Source organism: Danaus plexippus, chromosome 30, assembly GCF_018135715.1.
Source record: "Danaus plexippus chromosome 30, MEX_DaPlex, whole genome shotgun sequence".
Lineage (NCBI taxonomy): Eukaryota > Metazoa > Arthropoda > Insecta > Lepidoptera > Nymphalidae > Danaus > Danaus plexippus.
In genome coordinates, this window is record NC_083557.1 from 2,384,280 (window position 1) to 2,408,581 (window position 24,302).

Below are 24,302 nucleotides of genomic sequence, written 5' to 3' on the forward strand. Positions count from 1 at the left end.
GAAAATTGTTTTCCTTTTATATTATTAAATGCTCAAGAAAAAATGTCGTTTTATTTATTGACAAATAAATTAATAAAAATGCAATAATTTTGAACAAATAGAAAAATAGTTTTGTATATTAAAAAATATATATTTTGGAAAATGTAAACAAACGAATTATTCTTAATTCATAATTTATTTATTTAAGAGTGTAAACAATACAATACAAGATGGCTGCCTTAAATTCGTTACCGCTGTCACAGCTTGAGTTGGATTTACGTAACAGTAAACTATGTAGTATAATATTGTGGAAATTTTACTTCCGCCAGTTTTAAATTTACAACTCGTCTAAACTTTCGCGTCGCAGTTAGCAGTTAAATTCTGTTCCAGCCGACAGCCACTTTGACACTCGTTTTCGCGCGAAAATGAGTGAGTCTACTGAGAGACTAGTTCGTGATATTACAGGAAAATTCGATATAATTATTTACAGTAATGAACAATGTGACATAGAGACGAAACAAACGCTGTTTATAATAGATTTATTTATTAATACAGACAATTAAAAAAAAACGAGAAGATAGATGGAGTTATAAATAAAGTGCATGCTTTTCGTACGAATTATCGTGCAGCATAAAGATGTTGGGAGATTCAACTTAATCTGGAGCAGTCACCAGTGACATGCGTTATACTAATTACGATTTTATAGTAGTCACTATTAAATATTATTGCAATTAATCTCACGGAAAATCCCAAAGTACATTTTTAAAAAATTCTCCCGAATAAGAAAAAGTATTCTCTCGAAGAGTTCACTTGTCTCATCCAGAAGAAGTATGATTGTTCTGTACACGGAAGGAAGGTCAGAAGATAGACACACTTTCGGCAACAGGCACTATCTGCGATCCTTCCAGGTCTTTGAAAACTGTCGAATGTTCAAGCATAAATTGAACAGTTGCCGCAGTCTATTCCAAAGTATTCCAAGGCGATGGACAGAATACGCTCAGTAATACCATCCGGTTCCGGTGCGGTGTTGCGGGTACACAGATTAATCAGGACGACTTCCAGCTCGGCTTTCATTGAATCATACAACCCCCCCCCCTCCGTCGAGAGAGGGCGGCATCACAGAAGGATAGTGATTTAAGGTGTCCGTTAACAGGTTTAACAGTAGCCGCTGAAGGAACTCCACTTGAAGGGATTCCATGCCAGGTACACAGGGTTCTTTTATTTCGTGCGACCATCAGTATACTGGCGTTCCATTGACCCCACCATCCTTAATATGGCCGCATAGCATATCCGTGAGGGCTTTTCGTACGCGACCCGCCAAGCCTGCACGTTTCCTTCATTTCATAGATCTCGACGTATGTATGACCCTTACTCCCAGTTTTCCAATACACCACACAACAGCTGCTTAGCTCACACTTTCCATCCATAGTCACAACCTTAGCTCCAGGTGATATTTTAAGTCTTCGTCTTAGCGAGTTATTATATACGCATTATATAATGTCTTTGTTTATAAATTAAAAAAAAAAACAAAACTTGGTCTCTGTGATACTGTTTATTACCAATAGAATAAATAATGGCATTACAGCAATACTTTGGTAACTATTACGACGTTGAAACAAATTCACTAATACATCACATGGTTCGTAGTATGTTATATACAAGACAATAAATAATATTTTATAATACTAGTAAATGACTGTAATTAATCTCGATCCGATATATGAGTATGATGATTTTATTGTTCACTTTGGCGGTACATCATTACTATTAAAACCCATAATTTCATCTCTTTTGTTGATTGAATACAAATACAGATTATAACAGGAAATGACCGATACCAACAATTTTTACATAATCTTCTGTGGGACAGAATAAAAAATATATATATACAGAAACATTATTAAAACATTTAAGAGTTATTCGGACTAATAACAAGTTAGGAAAGATCTAAATTCAATGCCCTTAGTCGACTACATACAAGTGATATTTTCCTAGCAGCGGCCAATATTCTGCATGATGCTGTCAACCACTTCACTGGAACTGGCTGTTCCTCCGCAGTCAGGGGTGAGCACTCTATCGGTATTAATGGTTTTATCCAACGCTCTCCTGATCAAACCGGCATGATAATGGTGTCCGAGGTGCTCCAACATGTCCACCGAGGCGTTTATCATGGCTATTGGGTTAGCAATGTTCTTGCCAGCTATGGCTGTGCCTGAAACATTTTTAACATGATTATATATTATTATTTGTTAATTTATATCAGCCATAAAGATTATCAATTTTCAAATCTCCTATACTCTTATATTAACTTTCAAATGTAATTTTTAAAAATAACCAAAGCTAGGCACTCCTTGGCATTTTTTGGCAAAAAGTTCATTCTGCAAGTTGAGGGAAGCGACCTCAGCATTTCGGTACCGAACTTCTTCTTTGGACATGGGTTCCATTTTTGGGACCTAAATTTGTAGTTGGTGGTGAGATCAAAATTATTTTTTGGTAAATATCGACCCAGATAACTGGGCTATCGGAGGAAAAACCTCGACGCGATCGTACATTCGGTTGCCGATATCTCAGTGGATGAATGACCCGAGCCACCCGTAATAGCATTCCTCCTTCCCTCAACAATAAGAAATGTTCTCTAAGTTTATTCCTAAATACTTAACTGTTAGCATGAACACTGAATACAAGCCTTCATTTATATTAGTCATTTATTTAAATGGTTTAAATACAATTGCATAAAATAATATACCAGTATTCCTAGTGCCAGGTTCAAAGACTGCGTAGTTGTCACCATAATTCCTCCCGGAGAGTAAACCAGCTCCTCCGAGTAGACCACAAACCACATTAGAGACAATTGATCCATACAGATTTGTCATCAACATAACATCAAACTGGTGCGGCCTGCAAAAGAATTTAGTTTCAATATATAACATTCTGTTAATCAATTTAAAATAAAATGCTGTGTATTTAAACATTTTTAGATACTATCAAGACAATTTCACAGAAATTCTTACTTTTTACACTAAAATAATGTGATAAATATTGTGAATAAAAAAATATATTAATATATAAAAAATATCACAGATCAGTTTTATGACAGACAAAAAAGTTTTTATAATCTCTAATTATTATCTATGTACCTAATAAGTATTTAATAATAATAAATCTCATTTCCATGCATTACTCCCATTTAATCATCCATAATTCTTATTAAAAAAGAACCTTTATACATAATTTACAACTATTGTCATATAAAATTATTCATATATTTTAAATGTAGCTTGTATTTATTTCATTTAATTTTACATTTGCATATAATTAGGATTTTTTACCTGGCAACAAGTTGCATACAACAGTTGTCAATGATCATATCATTATGTTCTATGTCCGGATACTCTTGAGCCAAACGACGGGATGTCTCCAGGAACAGCCCATCTGATAGCTTCATGATATTCGCTTTGTGGACAGTCGTTACCTAGAATGTTAAAAATTAATCAATTTATATTTACGCATGGTAACACTTTATTATGCTAACATTTGTCTTTATGATGGCAACATTGTGTTAAAGTGGAGGCATAATATACATCTCTCATAATTTCTATAACTTGATAACTTGCGTCAATACTAAAAATATTATTAAATAATGGTATATGTTAATGCAGTATTGAATTAAAAATATATTATTTCATTCCAACTACCTTCTTCCTTCCATTCCTCTTGGCAAATTCAAAAGCGAATCTGGCAACTCTCTCCGAGTTGCTCGCTGTGACCACCTTCATCGATTCAATCACCCCCCTAACAGATTCATGTTCCAACATGGCATATTCACCTTCTGTGTTCTGTCTGTGACGGAATAGAAAAAAAATGTAGTAACTCATTATTAATATACATTAATTAGTTAAATTATTGATACAATTCGTATATAATTCCTTATAAGACATTCATAGTATGATTTTTGCGGCGATCTTGTGTAAAATAAATAAACTACAATGATACATAGGTTTTTATTATCAAAAAGAAAACAGAAAAAGTCCTATAATTCTTCAAAAGATTTCAGACCTACCAAAACTTTTATTATAAACACGGCTTATGCTTTCACGTATTCCTAAATAGTTTAGAAACTAAGAGGCAAATGATGAAGTATATGTATATTTATATATATATATATATATATATATATAATACAATTAAAAAAAAATATATAAATAAAATAAAATCATATAACATAAAAACTCACCTTATAATAACGATGTCAATATCCTTGTGTCTGGTGCTGACTCCGGGAAATGATTTGCAGTTCAAAACATATGCGTACATGTCTAACTCGTTACGTAACGCAACATTACGTGAAGTTACGTACGCTGCCTCACTCTTAGTCTCAATATTACCCTGCAATATCAGTTAATATTTAATTTATTGATATAATTTTATGTTAAGTATCTTACGATTTATGTTCAGTTAGTGTAAGCTAATGTTGACTCATAACTGGAATAGTTATTGATGTGAAATTACTTATGCAACTTCCAACAAGGTTGCGTTAAACTTTTAACGCTCAGGGGAGGGATGAAAAGAGACAGAGCGAGAGGGAATGGGTGTCGCTAGAACGCGTGCGGGCAATCAATTGTGACTTGTGTGTAATGATAATAAAGTTTGCCTTAAAGAAATTTTTTAAAAATCTATTTCTACCATTTCCTGTTTTCATTTCACTTCCTCCGTGCGGAGAGACTCTACTCACAAATATTTTTTTTAACTCTTTAATCATAAAATAGGGCTCAGAAAAAGAAAAATACTTTTGGAAGCATTGAATTCTCAATAAAAAATACGAATTTCAGTATTATTAATGTAAACACACCACATAATGTATGAATAAAATTAAAATTTTGTTTTCGGCAGCTATACCTTGAGTCCGACACCATTCCTCTTGATGGTGGTGATGGCATATTGGACGTCGTCATCATTGTCTACATTAGGATCAATATTCACAAGTTCAAAGTCTATGGGGGCACCGATGTACCTACAAATACAAAATAGTCTGAAGCAATAGTGCAAACAAATGTGTTATATGTTGCCCTCAATGACTGTATGTGTGTGTGTGTGTGTAGCTCTCAAACAAATTACATTTTTCAATGGTTTTTCATATGAAAGCCATTTCCCTGTAGCAGTTCCTCACTATGCTCGGTTTATGTCACTCCAGCCTATGCTATCAGCTCTTTTTTAAAATGATGTATGGCATTATTAGTGAATGATTACTTGATACAGTGCTTATACAACCAGTATAATTATATGACAATACATTCAAAGAGCATTTTTTAATTTATTTATAAATAAAATTCTTTACAGCTGGTTGCAAAATTATATTAACTTATGTTTAAGTCATACTTAATTATTTTCATAAGTATTTCCTATTACACGCAAGAATATTGTTGTTGATAAATTTATTTAAATAATTTAGTGTTTGTCTGAATTAACATTTCATTTTCACAAGTTGCAGTTTCGATTATTTTGAACTATCAACAATTGTTTATTCTTAAGAAACATATTATGTAAATGCTGAATTGAATCGTGACCTCGTATAGTAAAAAATTTGTATTCCAAACTGATTTTATATATAATTTGATACATCACACATAACAGCTAATTATATTGAGTGTCAAATTACAAATACGCATATACAGGGAAGACGTACTTGAAAATTTCCCTGACGTAGCCCATGCATTCAGGGCCGATTCCACCACCAGGGAGCATGGTGACGGCATGACGGCCTCCGTACTGAGCTATGGGGATGTTCTTCTGCTTACGAATTACTGGCGTCTTATGCTGTAACTCAAAATCTGAAAGCTGAGCTGGTGCAGCCGCCCCACTAGCGTATACCACTCCCTGTATCCCAGGCAGGCATTTCACTTTCGAGAGCAACCTCACTGCCATAATGATAATATTTTCTTGAATATTTTAAGTACGTTGGATAATCACAGGAAAAGGAAGGCCAATTTGACAGGTAATTTTCAGTTTTCTCGTGATTCTGTCAGCGGCACCACTAGCTTTTTAATGTCAGATGAATGTCAAATGTTCATACACGAAAAATCTTTTAAATTGATTAAAGTACATATAGGACATGATAGTAATATCAATATTTTAAATTTAATCTTTAGTCAGCTTTTAATTATTACAAATAATAATACGTGGAACTATTCGAATTTCTGAGGAAAATAGTTTTAGAATATTTTTTTACAATGGCAACATAATTATTCTTTTAAGCGGACCGTGGGTGTTGCTGCTTTTTCTTCGAGGTCTCGGCAATACGAACGGGCGTCCATTTTGCATCGCCATATTGAAATTGGTCGGACATCTTTGGACGCCATGTTTAGTCGGACATATTTTATAAACATTTTCGCGTAAATTTCAAATATTTTTGAGCACTAATTATCAAACTTTTTTTCACTGAAGTGAGTGATATTGTTTGCTGCAAAAATCGTAGGGAAAAAATCCTTGCCTACGCAGCAGCCTATATTCGAGTCCGGGGGGCCGAGGAGCTTTTGTTATAAGCTAAATAAAGGTAAACTATTTGTACTAAAAACAATCACACTTTTTGACACATTGTAACAAGTGTTTCCAAATTTCTATGTAATTACGTTTCGTGATGCATTAGCTAAACTAGAAAAATGAAGGTCATAGAAGGAGGTTTTAGTGTTGTAAATGATTGGCGTGGTCGTTTTATATAATTATGTGAAAAAATCGTTCAGTTAAACCCGGCCGGTCGCGCTTGTTGCTGCACCTGCCAATACTAATTGTCACTTCGGCACCAGTTTACATATTTATTCAATAATACGTTCTAAAGCGGTGGGAGGTAATAAAATTTATTTTTTTTACAATTATAACTTCTGTTCTATCGTAACATGATATCAACATTGGTATGAAAAACAAGTCGAGTGAACGTTCTACGCCCAGTTCTTATCATTTAAAAAACGTCTGTCATACATGTTTCCTTATTTTTAAACTATTATTATATATATATTAACGTTATATATATATTAATTTGATACATTTTTAGTTTTTACCGCTAATTTGCCTATCCAATGTCAAATAATTTTGACAGCTGTATATATATTTTTAATTTATATTAAGAACGAGGTAAGGCGGTCGAAATGTTTTACGATGTATTGTTTAAAAATATTTCGGTATTAATATAATTTTATAAACATTCATTTATTTACATAAATCATTTTTTGAGAATAAAATATATTCTGATAAGACTAAAAGTAATAGTATTCTTATCAAACAATTATTTTTTTTGTTTTGTTTTGATACAGAACAGAGTCCCAAATTTGTGTATATTTATTGTCACTCATATTTTATGTTCCAATAATGAGTAAATTAAAATATATCATTTCTCACTCAAACGGGATAAAATTTTATATCATAACTTAGTAATGGTAGTCACATTACAATCAGGGTTGTGTGAAATTTCAATGAAAAGAAGAAAATGGAAAGGGTTGTTAAACTAATTAATCATAAAATAAATAAGTCATTAAATAAATCAGTAATAGTTAATAAACATTTATAATTATAATTTAATCATATGCCATTTTTTTTTTTCAATAAAAATTACGAGCATTTCCCTTAATGGTTCTAATTTTAATTTGACTTCAACAAACGCCTTTGATTACAATTAAATGTAAAATATTATAATGTACAAACCGATTTTTCCTTTGATAAGTTGAAAATTTAAACATTATCATATATATCACAACAAAAAGTATATATACTTATAAGTTTCAATAAATCTTGGATAAAATGCATTTAATGCAATCGGTAACATCGCTCTGTATTTTTAGACTCATTTTTGTTCTTAAACATTTAATTGTCTCGTTTAAAATCTCTCTTAATATGTCTTTATGGATTCTCCATTACCGAAAAATAACTAGCGAGCCGTATAATAAAGTTATAAATTACATACTTATAAGTTAAAGCAACTTCGTATCAATCGGTTGTTTTCTGTGGAATAATTTTTGATATGAAGAATACTTTCCCATTTATCTAAACACTCGTTTGAATTACATGCCTTAAGAATTAATTTATATTTTTTTTTTTCACAATAAAAATTTCATTGTGTAATCAATTAAGTTTTAAACGTATACATATATATGTAATCTGTGTTCCAGCTAGGCTGGCCTCAAAATGATGAATCAAGAAATTATGTGTGAAGTTGAGATTGGAACACACGATGGCATGGTCGAGATAGATGTGGATGAACAGGTCGGCGTTAAGGTGAGGAGACGAGCACAAGCTTAAAGCATTACAGCACACATATGGCTTTATCTTTTTTTACCGTCTTAAGTTTATGACTAAAGAGGTTTTATATCTTATATATATATATTTTTTTTTTTAAATTTTTGTGTTCTATTTCAGTATGAAGAAATTGAGACGGGTCAGTACGAGGAATATATAACCGATGATCAGTATGAAGAGGTTGAGGAACAGGTTATTGGTATGCAGCATTTAGAGGAAGGTTGGTCTTTAATTAATAAGTACGGTTGCATCTTGACTTTTAGCCTTTAGGGTGCATTCTCAACCGGAATGTCCGCTACTCTATATTTCAACACTAACAGCTGTTGAATATTTTTAATACTCTTTGTAAATAATGAGAAATTTCTATATATAAGTAGTTTATTATAATTGGAGTAAAAAAAAAATTTGCTATTTATTAATTCTAAAGACTTCAATGTAAAAAATGCAAGCAATGAGTTTTTATGGTATTGAATATTCTGTTTAATGTACAGTTTATCTGTATCTTGTTTTATATGCTTAAAACGTTTGAAGCGTTTTTTCATACGTCTCCGTAAATAATGAAATAGAATATAATTAAAAGAAGATTATATTCGTTTAAAGATGATCAAAATACAGCGAACCGAAACCAAAGACTCTGATTAGAAAAAAAGTGTTACATGAATTACACATGTCGGCTTTGCTGACAGATTATAAAATTTCAGTTGGCAGCGAGGAGGTTATACTGCCAGGGATATCCGAGGAGGTTCTACATAATGATGCGACCTACGACAATGTGTACCAGCCTCCCGGAAACAGCAGGTCCGTACCACAATATTTGATATAATTCCCATCGTCTTAGAGATTAACCAATCAATAATATTGCTAAAAAAATTAATTAATTAGTTTTCTAATCATTGGAAATGTACAAAGCAGTTTTTAATTGTAATAATGGACTTATGTACGAAGTAATCAGCCTCAGTAATATTTTTAGGTATGGCGAGACCATACCAAATATTGTTCCTATCTAACTAAATTCTCTGTGGCAAAATAGTGCCTAATATATATATATAATATGGATTATTATTATAATTTTTTACCACAAAAAGTAATGTAAATGTTTTTTTTTATAAGTAAGTTGTTTAATTTTTATGAACGAATATATGAATATAAATACTTTGGAAATTATAATGTGAGTTCTGTAAATGCTGGAAAAATATCAACTTCTGGAATTGTATGTTATATTATTATGAAACAACTTCCAGAAGAGGTCGTGGCAGGCCGAGAGTGAACGCCTCCAACAACATACACCATTTGATGCCAATAGGTAAGTATTGTATACATGTTAAATAACACAGATTAAAAATCATACAAACAGCCAAAGAGTTTGACACACATTTGGAAATTATATCTTCAAATAGTTTTTGTTTATGCATTATTTAACAAAATTTTTTTTTTTTGTGGTTCTTTACTTGTAAAGGTTAGACAAAAGTATTGCATATTATAAGCAATACATATTTTTATTACAGTCAGTAATAGACTAGTCATATAGAGACAAAATAACTAATAATAATGTGGATATGAAAATGGTGCAATTATTTTACTTATTAATGAAGCCCGATCAAAATATATTATCTGTATCTATATTTAGCTAAGTAGTTATCTTCAACACCCTTTATATTGTACGCAATTGCTATAGCTATTACTATTAATTCCAGGTGAAGTACCCATGGGTCTCATGGAGAACAGTTCAGGACGTGCTGCTCGTAGATGGGAACAGAAACAGGTCCAGATCAAAACAATGGAGGGAGAGTTCTCAGTCACCATGTGGGCCACTGGAGAGGATGATGGTGAGATCTAGCCTTCATATGTATATATATAGGGTTTTTAATAGTTATGACAAAGAAATTTCTTAGGTATAGTGCCTTTTTGGGTAATTATTTATATATATTTAAATGAAACTAGTATTATTTGGATATACAACGCGGATTTTATTATTTAAAAACTACATAATCCCGACGTTTCGGTTTCGGCTTTGCAGCAACCGTGATCACGGGCAGACGAGGTGTGAACACCTTATTATGTAGTTTTTAAATAATAAAATCCGCGTAGTATATCCAAATAATACTAGTTTCATTTAAATGAATAAAACTCGCGAAAATCTTATATCTCATTATATATATATATATTCAAATCTTTTGTGACTTTTTTTTATATATGTTTGAAAAGTTCCTAAAAGTATTGAATGCTATCAATGTATCAAAATGAATGCATTATATTTTGTGTAACAAACATCATATAGTTGGTATGAGGCTGAATAAGCCGTCCAAATTACTTGTGTTGTTTGATATAGTATGTCAAAGGATGAGGATAATAATTTAAATATTTGTGTTTACAGATGACGGATCAAACCCCGAACCCGATCCTGATTACACCGAGTACATGACGGGGAAGAAGAATGTGCTGGGAAATGATAATATGCCAGGTATATATGTGTGTGTGTGTGTTTGTGTGTGTCTGTGTTTAGATAGTTGTTTCTTCTACTAATACAATTATATTGGGATTAAAATTCAGTTTCAAAGTATAAGGGAAGACTAGCTTGGTAGTGATACATAAAATAATGTTTTTTTTTTTTAATTTCTTATGTTGCCATAAATTAAAATGTTGAGCCAAAAGTGTTGCCACAGTATCAATTGTTAAAAACATTGGAATTAAATGTTAAAAAAATATAACATAAAAAGTCGGTTTCCTTAAAAAGAGTACGGAATTAAAGTAATAATGAGGAATGTACATTAAGTATTGTATTTAATTTTCAGGCTTAGACTTATCAGATCCGAAACAATTGGCGGAGTTCGCGCGTCCAGGACACAAGATCAGATTGAAGAAACCTTCCCCGGAGTCATCAGACAGAACCATAGGTTAGTTAGATAGTTACATGGTTTGAGACGAAACCTCTCAGCATTCCATGGATTCACAGCGCGGGTGCCGGGTCCATGATGCAGGGAGAGGAGCTTCAACAGTGCCTGGGACTTGGGACCCAGGTGTAGGTTTAAGGCCCCTATATAATGCGCGTTAAACGCTCACCTCCACCGTCCAAGCTGCCCTCTACACGTAGATAATAAAATCCGTCTTTTTTTAGAAAAGTTTTTATGAGATTGGTGCAAATTTTAAAATTAATAAATTTTTTTAACAAACTTCAAGACTGGAGGAGGTTTTGATTTCGTCTGTATTTTTTTTAAAGGCCTTTTGACATAAAATTGTTTCAAAACTATCCTTATCTTCTCACAATAATATAAATAGCTACAATTTTTTTTTCATAAAAAAATTATGTCAAAAAAATCACAAATATAAATGGAATATTTTTAAATAAAACTAACGATTTTTATTGTTTTAAGTAAATATTCGTGTGAGACATTTTGATCTCGTCTGTCCGTGATCACGGATGCTGCAGTGTGACCGAAAATTCGGTATATATATATATATATAAATTTATAAAAAATTAATAGTAAATTTAATATTTCAGCGTGTCCACACAAGGGTTGTTCGAAGATGTTCAGAGACAATTCTGCCATGAGGAAACATTTGCACACGCACGGACCGAGAGTTCACGTCTGTGCTGAATGCGGTAAGCACATAACATTATATATATAAGCACTAAGCTCAGTTGAAAAAGTTACTGAAAAACCATGCACTATTATTGCAGGTTTGAAATCAGCTCGTCTCAATAACATTTTTCAATTCTAAGCTATTAATCAAGACTACCTTAATTAATGTATGCCCAGTTGTTTGTTATTCCATCCAATGATATTATCTATACAAAAACTTTCATTTTAACGGACAATAAAGTCTGTTTGTCTGTCACTGAACTGTATCTCATGAAAGTGGACAGATTTTAACAGATAATGTAATTCTGTTGTCGCTGTAACAATAGCTAAAAACAGAATAATTTTGGGGAAATTTTGTTATGACAGTGGTAATATTATGCATAGATTATAAATAGCTTTGATTTTATATACTAATAACATTATTATTTTACTAAATTATGTCACTAAGAATATATCACGTGGTTCCAGGCAAAGCGTTTGTTGAGAGTTCAAAGTTGAAACGTCACCAGCTGGTCCACACGGGGGAGAAGCCGTTCCAGTGCACCTTCGAGGGTTGCGGGAAGAGATTCTCATTGGACTTTAATCTCAGGTAACATTGTCAGTGTTATAGAAAAATCTTGAAGATTGTCTAAACTTTGTATATATAGTCTATGAACATTTTATAAAATGTCAATAGTAATGAAGTAATTAAGAAATTTTAATATATATATATATTTTTTTTTTCAGAACCCACGTCCGTATCCACACGGGAGATCGTCCCTATGTATGTCCGTTCGACGGCTGCAATAAGAAATTCGCGCAGTCAACGAACCTGAAGTCACACATACTGACACACGCCAAGGCCAAGTATGTGGACTATGTATAGATTATTAACATTGTTTTTATTAATATAATTATAATACAAGGAAGAAAATAGTGTATTTATGTAGTACAGATATTAACAGTGCTCCCTAGTGTGACTTATTTTCAACAAATATATTATAACATTGTATTTTATCCTATTTAAGAGTGTTCATACTAATATCATTATTGTGAAATTTACCCTAAGTTGAGTAAAATCTACATACCAATGAATCAAGAGACCATAACACAAAAAGCACGATGCACACAATGTACGTGTTTGAAATTAGGTTATGTACACACTAGTATGGCGTCTATTTGTACAAGATATTGTGTGCAATCCTTACACAGCAAATATGGTGATAAATTTTTTAAATTATTAAAAAAAAAACTAATAAAATCGAGTAGTTTTTAATCGTTCAAACGTAAATCTTATATATATATATATATATATATATATATATATAACCATAATTTAAACCAAATTAACTTGACCTCCAACAATACAAATTCTTGATACAAATATAATATAACATTTCAGATCAAGAAACTCACTGTCTCGGAACGGTAACGCCTATGAATCAGCCAGAACGACGCCACAATACGTTCAGCTGGAGGTGTCTCCGGACGACTCAAATCCTCAACTAATCTTCTACACTCACGAGTGATAGTGTTCAAATAATATAGTGTATATAGCTAGGCAAAGACTGTCTGATGTTAGAGAATTGATGGTATGTTCTGTTTACTAAGCGTTTGTAAAACTGATGGTACAAGATTAATGATGTATCGGGTGCCTATTTTGGTGAGAGCGTTTTAAACTCAAATTTAACCGTTACAATCTAAATGATAGTCATTTTTCTCATCAGCTTTGTATTTACCATCAGGGTGTGACGGAATAGTTATGTGTTATAGGTAAATGTTAACAGGCTGTGACAAACACAGATAACAGTTGCGGTTAATTTTAACTAACATCACAACTAGTTTATAATTTTAGATAACGTTTATATGAATCCAAAGCGGCATCTGTATGAGGAATTAAATTTATCACTAATGTTCCTTGATTGGTGTTGAAAAATTATTTATCGTCTTTACCAAACAGAAATGCGTGAAAATTTATTCATATCAGTCTTAAATTTTCATTTTTGAAGTTTATAGTTCTGGTAAAGTAAATCTGTGGAACTAACTAAATTTTATATCCAAGTCATCTATATCCCTTCTCCATTTTAAAATTCATTTAAATTCTGCTATCTCCGTTGACATATTATAACTGCTTGTGTCCACTAATTGTTGTAACAAGGTGTAAGTTAGAATCTTCTGCAGATTATAAGTCTTTATTGTCTATGGTACTTTAATGTCGCTATATCATACAAAAAAAAACCTCCTGTCTATGGATGGTGAAATTATCTGAAATGCTAAAAAGGCTCTATCAACATGATAATCTAGATTTTTTTTCACTGAAGTATTCTAAATTGTGATATTTTCTTGCTTAAATGTTCTTTATACTGTCCATGGTCATATATTTTTCAAAAAATGTCAAAAAAGGTTACTCGATGAATTTAGTTTTTCTTATACATATACCTAAGAGTCAAATATAAAAAATTTAAATTAAATGCAACCAATATTTTCTAAATAGAACGGTTGTTGTATAAATTGTATAAATATTAAGTAACAAATAAAACATTATTTAAAAAAAAAACTATATAAATACTATCGATTGATTTTTAAGTTAGTAAGAAGCATAATAACAGAGGTAATAAGATTTTCTGTTTAAAAAATAGTAAAATTTTTACAAATAAAGCGTGAGAATTCTCATAACAAGCACAAATTTTGTCATTTCTTGATGTTATATATTTAAAACGAATCCTAAATCTAATATAAGTTCAAAGAATATAAACATGTCTCTTCATATATCGAAATTCTAGTACGTATAAGTAATGTGTTATTTGTTATAAATAAAAATGTACATTGTGTAAAAACATGCCAAAAAAAAAAAAACTTATGTGTAATAACATAGATTATATTAACCATAGGTGGAATCTTAAAAGAATATATGAGGTATTTATTTTATGAGCCAGTCAGTAAATGGATTTGATTGAATTAATTTTTTTTATGAGCCAATAAAATATACGATTAATTTCTAAACTATATATATCCTGTCATTAAAATTTGACAGTTTTTTTGGAGGGAAATCTTATATGCTTGCATTTTTTTTTACTCAACCGATCGATTTAGTATAGTAATCGCTCTATATAACCATATTTCTTCAGTGACACAATATTTACGTTTAAAGTGTTATGACAAATAGTTTAATTCGTTTATTGACTGGCGGTAACAGTGAACTTAGTCAGAATGTAGCTGTACAACACTTATTTTAAGTTTTCAAGTGATTTCCAAGTCTTGCACTAAGTTAATAATGACTGATGTAAATAAAAGTTTTACTGTATTGTGATATTTGAAATGTATTTCTACGAACGATATGTTTTCTATTGTCTTTTTTTTTTTATTTGGTATTTCAAATATTACAGTACGTGTAAAGATTGTATGAACAATCTGAAGCGAAATAAATTGTAAATGTTTATAATGCGGTGTTTTATTTAAAAAGAAAAACAGGTAAAAAGTAAATAAATTATAATAATAATAATAAAAAATTAAAAGTATTAAAAAAGAATCACAACTTCTAGATTGCAATTGTGATAAAAAAAATCTTCAAATTTCTTTCCGTAGCGTAAAAAAAAATAAACGATAGTGATTTTTCGTTTAACCAAAAAAATATTCAATTATATTGGACTTCAATACATAAATTTTAAAGCATTTTGCCTTCTATAGACACTATTTCGCTTCTAAGATCAAAAATTACAATCGAAATTTTAGCAAAACAATGTGCAGCAATTAACATAATATTCAATGTTATCAAAAGTAATGAATTACGAAAATATGAAAAATCAATAACTTCTATAAACAACAGCTGTGAGTAACGGAACGTAGGTCAGTTTCAACGGGGAAAATCAATACGACGTCTAAACTGAAAACTGCATCCATCTGCTCCTCACAGTTTTTTAATATCACCAAAAAAGAAGCTCAAAATGAGCTCCTTTAAGCGTGATAAGAAGGAAGAAGAAGAGGGTGGGTGTTTTTCATTCCAGAACTTAGATAAAACCATCGTTTTGCAAGAATCGAGATATTTCAACGAGACGCCGGTGAACCCTCGGAAATGTACACAAATTCTAACGAAAATACTATTCCTGCTCAACCAAGGAGAGACATTCTCCACTCAGGAAGCTACAGAGGCTTTCTTCGCCATCACGAAGCTTTTCCAATCCAATGATGTTATTTTGCGGCGTATGGTGTATCTTTGCATCAAGGAATTGAGCAAACTGGCTCAGGATGTGATTATAGTTACATCTTCCTTAACCAAAGACATGACGGGCAAGGAGGATCTGTATAGGGCTGCGGCTATCCGAGCGCTGTGCAGTGTCACCGATAGCACCATGATTCAAGCTATTGAAAGATACATGAAACAAGCTATCGTTGATAGAAACCCCGCGGTCAGCTCTGCGGCTCTGGTGTCGTCTTTGCATCTATCATCTACTTCACCGGATCTGGTGAAGCGATGGACGAGCGAGGCACAGGTATGTACTCAAATTACTTCTTTGTTTGACTTATGCGGTAGATATTTTTTAAATTCAGTATATCTATTTAAAGTAATATAAATAAAGCAACAGGTATACTTCTTTTTTCAATATTAGATTTATTCGTCACCATCAGGGATGTTGCAAATCAAGCAAAATGATTATTTTTTCATACTGATAACAATATTCAAATTTATTGTTCTTTGTCGGAACAACAACAAATGCTATTTTGTTATAACATGAACAATGCATTTAAACAAAGTTAAGTCCAAACATAATTATGGCCGAACAATATTCAGTTATGAATTTTAAATCTCCTCTACGAGCTGCACATTTCGCTTAACATCCGATACCATTGTTTTCAATATTTACTTGAGAACAAATTTTTAGTTCCTTCCATATTGGGAATCCTCGATACACTTTAATTGCCCTTATGCTCGTCTATGGTCAAATTTGTATGTCAACATAATAAAAAAATATTTTAAATTCATAATTAATTTGAATCCAAAAATTTTGGTCCAATTTATACCGAGATTTATCTGTAACTTTACTACTCCATATGGAAATATATTTGCCAATAATAAACATGATTTACATAGGATTTATTGTATTATATTAAATATTTTATTAATATACTAGAAAACGAAAAAGTTAAAATGGTAATCAAACATATTCTTTATTTCTAGGAAGCATTGAACAGTGAAAAGTCGCTTGTCTCGTACCATGCACTCGGAATACTTGTGAATATTCGTAGAACTGACAAGCTGTCAACCATGAAGCTAGTCACACGTCTCACCAAGTCCTCAATAAAATCACCATACACTCTGTGCTTATTGATTCGTCTCGCCGCTCAACTAGTTGAAGATGATGCTTCGGAGACATCCCAAGCTTACATCGAGTTCATTGATGGCTGTCTCCGGCACAAATCAGAAATGGTGATATATGAAGCTGCTCACGCGATTGTCAACTTGCGTAAAACAACACGAGATTTAGCTCCGGCTGTGTCAGTGCTACAGCTGTTCTGTGGTTCCTCCAAAGCGACCTTGAGACTCGCTGGAGCTAGAACCCTCGCCAAACTGACGACTAAACATCCAGCTGCAGTATCAGCCTGCACCATCGACCTGGAAAATCTGATCTCCGATCCAAACAGATCAGTTGCTACTCTGGCAGTCACGACTCTGCTGGCTACAGGCGCTGAGAGCTCCATCGATCGTCTCATGAAGCAGATCTCTAGCTTCGTTTCGGAGATATCGGACGAGTTTAAAATTATCGTAGTCAAGGCTATCAAACGGCTGTGCCTCAAGTTTCCTAGGAAGCACCAATCGTTGGCTACATTTTTGGCCGGCATGCTCCGCGATGAAGGTGGCTTAGACTATAAAGCGGCCATTGCTGACGCGATCATCGCTCTGGTGGAAGAAAACCCCGATGCCAAAGAGACAGGACTGGCTCATCTGTGCGAATTTATCGAAGATTGCGAGCACCAAGTCCTGTCGGTTCGGATTTTGCATTTACTGGGACGCGAAGGCCCTAAAACTCGCCATCCCACGAGATACATCAGATTCATCTACAATAGGGTCATCCTGGAGACGGGGCCGGTCAGGGCGGCTGCGGTCTCTGCTGTGGCGCAGTTCGGAGCCCACATTCCTGAACTCCTGCCAAATATAAGAGTTCTGTTAAGTCGCTGTGAAACCGACGAGGAAGATGAAGTGAGGGATCGCGCGATCTTCTTCAACGCGATCTTCAATTCGGGCAACGAGAAATTGATAAGAGATTATATCACCCACGTACCGAGAGTGAACCCGGTTCTGTTGGAAAAAGCCCTCCATGATCATGCCAAGAACAGGCCGAACGAACCCTTCGACATCCTGAGCGTCCCGGAGATGGAAAAACCGAAGAGAGAAGTAGTGGTAGAGATCGATGTGAAGCAACCGAAACAGATAACAATCGAGGAGATTTACAGCCAGCAGCTCGCGAAAATACCGGGCATCGAGAAATTGGGGACTATTTTCAAAACCAATAATCCGGTCGAACTCACGGAAGAGGACACAGAGTTCCAAGTCCGTCTGATTAAACACATCTACGTTCGCCACGTCGTGCTGCAGTTTGAATGCACGAGCACTATCAACTTCCATGTCTTCGAGAATGTGACCGTAAAATTGGATCTGCCCAACGAGTTCGAAGTGAAGAACATGGTGCCCATCAAGTCGTTGGCTTTCAACAGACCCGAGAGCATTTTTGTAATCGTGGAATTCCCCTGCTCGTTTCTGGACAGCATGAACCCCTTCGGTGCCATCCTGGAGTTTGTGACACGCGAATGTCACCCAATCACTTGTATGCCAAACCCCGGCCCAGGGTACATAGACACTTATCCTATCGAGGACTTCTACATCAGCTGCGCCGATCAAATACGCACGCGAGTCACCGGCGATGACTGGGAGCAGACTTGGGAGAGCGCTTTCAATGTCATCGAGATTTCAGATACTTTCTCTCTCCCTCAGCGAGACGCTGCGGCCGCTGCTAAGTCGGTTTGCGAATATCTCGGTCTACCGAAAGGTTCCATCACCGGGGACACGGTTAAGGAGATAAGGGGGGCCGGTATTTTTAGGGGCGGAGCGCCCTTCCTGGTCAGGGCTCGCATAGCGCCGACGAGCGCTGGAACTGCTACTATGCTGATCGCAGCACGATCTCCGAGAGAAGACGTGGCACAACTACTACTCAATGCTGTAGGTTAATTATTTATTACAAACATATATACTTTTTCAAACATCTAAATGTGACTTCATATATCGTCGTAATCTCTCTTAATGTCTCTCAAAACATATTTTATAACCTGTAGGGTTGTTTGTAATCAACTTTCAAATTGACAGTAATTTTTGACAATTGAAATGACGTAGATGAAAAAAAATATGCATTTTAAACATCAATACTCTTAATGATTGCCTTTTAAGACTATATTATTCGCATTTATTATAGAAATGTATTTTTTAATATGATTTTATTAAATTATTTTTATATTTCGACGAAAACAAAAGACATTAATATATTTTTATTCTGTAAATTTTAAGTGATATATAATTTTAAGATTAGAATATTTTTTAAAAAAAATTGCGTTTATTTTATACTATGTTAATGTTGAAATCATGAAATGATGGGTCCCAAAGTATTTTAAAGTTCCTTTGTTCTGTTTAAGTTAATGTTTAAGTATTTATTGACTATTTATCAATATAAATGTGCTAAAGTGTAATGGTTATAAACCTTTTAATAAAATGATATCGGTGTGTAGTCGGATTCGTGTTTGGCATTTCCCCTTAAACCCTTAGCATACTCTGTATAGTTTATATATAAAGGTCAAAACGCGGGAAACAGTTTAATTTGATACTATTTTTGCATTCTTTTCGCATCAGTATAACATTGGTATTCGGAAAATTATACTACGGATGACTAGCCTTCAATGAATGGAACAGAAAATAGATTTGTTAGTCGAAGAAAATAATATAATTTAATAAATTTGATTGCATTTAAGTTTCAAGTCCGCGGGTTCACTGTGAATGCAGGCCGCTTCCGACCGAACCGCTTGGAAGTCCACGAGGGAGGCCTATGTCCAGCAGCGGACGTCACATAACTGAAGTGGTAGTAGTAGTAGCATTTAAATTCATATTCAACAAGAAAGTAACGACGGAGTTTTTAATAAATCTAGAATACGAGGAGTTTAGTGCCTGTTCTATATCTAAGTCACTATTCACTCTCTGTAGTGTATACAACGATAGGTATGAAGTAAAATAATGTCTTAAAAGCGGAATAATAAAGTGTATTCTGTGTTACGTAATGATGGACGGATGTCTTTTCTATGTAATATTAAAGTAAAATTCAATATAATCAATGAGAGTTTTAAAATGAGTTGATAGTTTCACAAATAGTGGGCTAAGTTTTTGCATTCGAGGTAAAGGTGTTATAATTTAGCATGGAGACAATATCATAATACACGGGCCTTCAGTCAACAGCGGGTCGTATTGACATTTCCAAGCAAAACTGTTCTATTATTTTCTAAATCCAATAATTAAAAAAATTACCAGCAAAAGAAAGCGTGGAAAATATGTGGAGAATTGTAGAACAATCCCATAAAAATATGAGGCGTATGAAATAACTCGTATTGTTTGGTTCTGTTTACGTGTGAATCGTCTTTTGAAAATTCAGTAAACAAAAAAATATTTAATAGAAACAAAGTTACTTTTCTTTACGCGATTTTTTAAAATTATTTTTTAGAGGTGAATAATAAATGCATTAAAATTTTGATTATCCACATTATCTACGATGGGACATCTCTTTTATTTATAAGAGGTGAAGTATGGCAGGTCTAAATCAATGAAGCAAAGTGATCGCTTCCAGCGACATCTAACATTATTTTAAAGTTAATGAGCATTTTAAAATTTTAATTGTATTTTCTGTACGCGAATAAAGGATTTTGTTGACAAGAAGGAGAGAACAAAAAGTTTATAGTTTGAATGAAAATGTGATTTTTTTTCTAGACGTCAAAAACATATAATCTTTTGACATGTGGTCTTTTTTAAAATATTTTTAGTCTGTGATTATTAATTTTTCTGTAATCCTAGTTTTTATTTAGAAATCACATGCTCTGAATATTTTATTTGGGATAGTTTGCTTTTTAGGGTATTAAATAAAAAAAAAAAGTTTTTTAAACAGATCTGAGTTTTGTATCCATGAATAAGAAAAACTTCACTTATTTATTTTATTTATTATATTTAACAAAAAAACATTAACTTGAGAGTTATAACGAAATATAAATATGATTTTTACAGTTATGTCAAGTAACAAAAAATAAAATTCCTGATCACTAGTGTTGGAAATATAAATCAAAAAACAAGAATATATATAATCTCTTCACGAGAAAAATTTACGTTCAAAAATAATATGAAAACTAATATTAAGGATTCCAATACGAATTCCTAATGATTTGCTTATTTTAATTCAATCCGAACTATGTAAATCTTATATAGCAAGACAAAAAGTGTGTTCGTGAAATAAAAATATATATATATAACCTATTCATATATATTAACAATCGGTGGTATATTTTCCTTGCTGACTGACTTATCTTCATTGTAGATGAAAGTTAGCATCAGTCTCAGCGACTGCTCGAGGACGGTCGCTTGCTGAAGACACTTGCTCACCATCCACCTGTCCACAATATGATCGTGTGCATTTGTTATTAAAATAATATTTTACTACGGATAATGATATGAGAAAATTATGTTTTAGAATCTGTCTGTTTGTCTGTTCCGATTATTCTTTAAAACATCCGGATATATTTTTATAGGTACCACTTATATTATTTACATTCATTAGTATTAATGATCTTAATTAATAGGAACATATATTATTTTCAGCCTTGTATACAACAATGTATAAATAGATAAGTAAATCAGATATTCCTACAAGTTTTCTCAAATTAAGTCTATTTAAATGAAGAGCTACATGAAAATTCATATAAAAAGAGTCACTTTTATTCAAATTATTTAATATATGTATAATAAAAAGCTTATATTGTATTGAAGTGAAACTTCTTTGCGACCTCCGAAATGTTGCGTTAAACGTTCAACGCGGGTGGAGGGGGGATAGAGAGAGACGGAGCGAGAGTAAGCAGGTGGGTAGATAGTGAAATGTAAGCACTCGTGGAGGGGGAATAGAAAGAGACAGAGCGAGAGTAAACGGGTGGGTAGATAGTGAATTGTGAGCAATGTTTGTAAAGTTTCTCTTAAACAAACAATATGAGTTCATTAAAATGCAATTTCTAATTTTCCTATCTTAATACAATATTCATTATATTATATTATATGTTAGACATTGTTTAACCTGTATCGAGCTGTGTTCTTGTCAGGGCCGCCAATCCTTATCAGAAGCATCTTAAGCTCACTGCTTCCAGACGACTCTCTCTTTATTATACTATAACACAAAAAAACATTTCTATTAATAATTTGATAAAGATATAGACAATTAAATTTTTTTCTACATAAAAATATATATTCTTAGTATTATTGAATTTTTTTCATGAGATATTTGTATTAGAAATCAATTTTTTTTTTGACAAGATCAGAATTAGAACGTTATTTCTTTTAAGGAATAAAAACAATGATTGTATTGTCTTAAAAGATAAATAGCTTAGCTTAAATAAGTCCAGTCATATGACTTTTGATGTAAGTAATCTATTTTCCTTATATTATCTTACTTTTTCAATTTCCTTATGATGTCAGAGATGTGTGTGTGTGTCATTTCAGTTCTGTATAGCAGGTATTCCCTCGCCTCTCCTGACATGTTTTCATCGTAATCCTTGACATTTGTTTGACTAAAAATATTATATATTTAATTTGTATTACAGTAACAAATAAAGCGGTTTTTCTAAAAAAAAATAAAAAATTAAGAGAATAATCATTTTTCGTTTTTTTTTTTTTAATTTTAGTATCTTTTATTCGATTTTCTGCACTATTTTAATTTGACAGAAAAGTTATACATAAAAATATTAAAGATTGTAATCTAATATATAGCCTTATATTTTTTATAATCAATCAATTGACTACTCACATGAAATTGCGCACTGTTTGAAAATTTAAACGGAGTTCGGTGAAGAAGTTTCGCAGTACGGAGTATGCGAACCTCCCCATCTTATAATCATTAATTGACGATTGGTCAATCAATTGATTGTCATTACTTTGGTTAACAGTATCATTAACTTTTGACTGATATGATATATTTTTTATGACTTTCGGTGTATTGTTCATCTCAGTGCTAACTCCGGCTTCATCATTGCTAAGGATGTTCATTCTCTTAGTCTTGTCTATAGTGAAGTTGCTGAGATGTCTGCCGGACATTCGTACTATTTTTATGTCAAGTTGGTGCTGTGAATATTAAGAATAAGTTAAATATTATATTGAGAAACATATTTTTATTAGACTCGAACAGAATCATTGAAATGTGAAATAAATATGGAAAAATTTTAGCTATACTGTCTAGATAATGATAGTGGCAGAGGATATTTTTCATGATAGTTGGTACGTTTAATTTAAAAATAAAAGCAAAAACAACAACCACAACGTTGGCTGGTCGGTCGTCCTCCTTGCGTTTACATTCTGGGAAGTGTGTCCGTATATACTCAGACACTTCCGATGGATTCTTCAAGACTGAAAATTATTTGAAATCATAATATAAAATACAATAATCACAGTATAAATTATAATATTTGGTTAGGCAGAGAGAGGAGCTTGGATGGTGGAGGTGAGCGACTAACGCGCGTTAGATAGACCCCTTAAACCTACACCTGAAGATGCAAGTTGAAGCTCCTCTCCCTGCATCATGGACCCGGCGCCCGCACGGTGAATCCATGGCATGCTGAGAGGTTTCGTCTCAAATTTTGGAAATATATTATTTTAATAGATAACGACAGTTTCGGTATACATAGAGGGAGAAGGTATGTGATTACTTCTTTGGTAGAAAACAGGTGTTTGAGTGAAAATAATTTTTGTATCAGAAACAAATTTCGACATATATATAGCACAGCGGAAGAAAAAACAAAATAATAGCATGGATTTATAACAAAATCTGCTGAAACAGAAGTGAAGCCACAAACAGCTAAACTCACAGGAACACATACAACCGTCTCCATCATCGGAGCGAGGTGATGGGCTCCCCAGCGGAACATCTTCCATGGCTTGTGATAAGTTCTCTCTTAAACTGTCCAGGTAACGTTTTATGTCGCCCACTCCTGGATCATTCGGTTTTTTCTCCTGTGATAAGGATTTTCAACATTAAACACAACTATGTTGTTTAAAACGAGACTTCGATTATTTTCCGTAGTTTATTATTTGATGTCTGAAAGATGCAAACTGTCAGTGATTGTTGTCATATGTCATCTCCTGTCAATAATTCCTTATTATCTTTGTACTGCCCTGGATGCGTGTATAATGAGCCGACTGTATCT

The 24,302-nt window shown here is 32.9% G+C and overlaps 4 protein-coding genes across 9 annotated transcripts; 2 read left to right on the forward strand and 2 right to left on the reverse strand.

Annotated features, from left to right (window-relative positions):
• Positions 1 to 1,512: 1,512 nt before the first annotated feature.
• Positions 1,513 to 5,982, reverse strand: LOC116776452 (isocitrate dehydrogenase [NAD] subunit gamma, mitochondrial). Its single transcript, XM_032669648.2, has 7 exons — positions 5,663 to 5,982; positions 4,876 to 4,990; positions 4,214 to 4,365; positions 3,675 to 3,819; positions 3,309 to 3,451; positions 2,726 to 2,877; positions 1,513 to 2,191 (listed from the first exon to the last, which is right to left on the reverse strand). Exons 1-7 carry the CDS (start codon positions 5,899 to 5,901, stop codon positions 1,971 to 1,973), a joined length of 1,167 nt encoding a protein of 388 aa, XP_032525539.1. The 5' UTR covers positions 5,902 to 5,982; the 3' UTR covers positions 1,513 to 1,970.
• Positions 5,983 to 6,249: 267 nt separating this feature from the next.
• Positions 6,250 to 15,264, forward strand: LOC116776453 (transcriptional repressor protein YY1-like). Of its 5 annotated transcripts, none has more exons than XM_032669649.2 (12): positions 6,250 to 6,529; positions 8,136 to 8,241; positions 8,383 to 8,482; positions 8,949 to 9,060; positions 9,504 to 9,565; positions 9,957 to 10,088; positions 10,637 to 10,723; positions 11,055 to 11,156; positions 11,762 to 11,863; positions 12,312 to 12,432; positions 12,570 to 12,689; positions 13,225 to 15,264. In XM_032669649.2, the coding sequence occupies exons 2-12, from the start codon at positions 8,152 to 8,154 to the stop codon at positions 13,349 to 13,351; spliced, it is 1,155 nt and encodes a 384-aa protein (XP_032525540.2). In that variant the 5' UTR covers positions 6,250 to 6,529; positions 8,136 to 8,151; the 3' UTR covers positions 13,352 to 15,264. The 5 variants fall into 5 exon arrangements, with proteins under 5 accessions (XP_032525540.2, XP_061381490.1, XP_032525542.2 ...); XM_061525506.1 differs by having other exon boundaries at positions 9,507 to 9,565; XM_032669651.2 differs by having other exon boundaries at positions 8,964 to 9,060.
• A 437-nt stretch (positions 15,265 to 15,701) lies between these two features.
• LOC116776446 (coatomer subunit gamma-2-like) lies at positions 15,702 to 19,600 on the forward strand. The gene is made up of 2 exons (XM_032669635.2): positions 15,702 to 16,312; positions 16,999 to 19,600. Exons 1-2 carry the CDS (start codon positions 15,767 to 15,769, stop codon positions 19,042 to 19,044), a joined length of 2,592 nt encoding a protein of 863 aa, XP_032525526.2. The 5' UTR covers positions 15,702 to 15,766; the 3' UTR covers positions 19,045 to 19,600.
• Positions 19,601 to 21,045: 1,445 nt separating this feature from the next.
• On the reverse strand, positions 21,046 to 24,188 carry LOC116776457 (uncharacterized). 2 transcript variants are annotated; one of them, XM_032669660.2, is made up of 6 exons: positions 23,976 to 24,188; positions 23,414 to 23,505; positions 22,910 to 23,223; positions 22,557 to 22,673; positions 22,184 to 22,273; positions 21,046 to 21,508 (listed from the first exon to the last, which is right to left on the reverse strand). In XM_032669660.2, exons 1-6 carry the CDS (start codon positions 24,028 to 24,030, stop codon positions 21,373 to 21,375), a joined length of 804 nt encoding a protein of 267 aa, XP_032525551.2. In that variant the 5' UTR covers positions 24,031 to 24,188; the 3' UTR covers positions 21,046 to 21,372. The 2 variants fall into 2 exon arrangements, with proteins under 2 accessions (XP_032525551.2, XP_032525547.2); XM_032669656.2 differs by having other exon boundaries at positions 23,964 to 24,188.
• Positions 24,189 to 24,302: the final 114 nt, after the last annotated feature.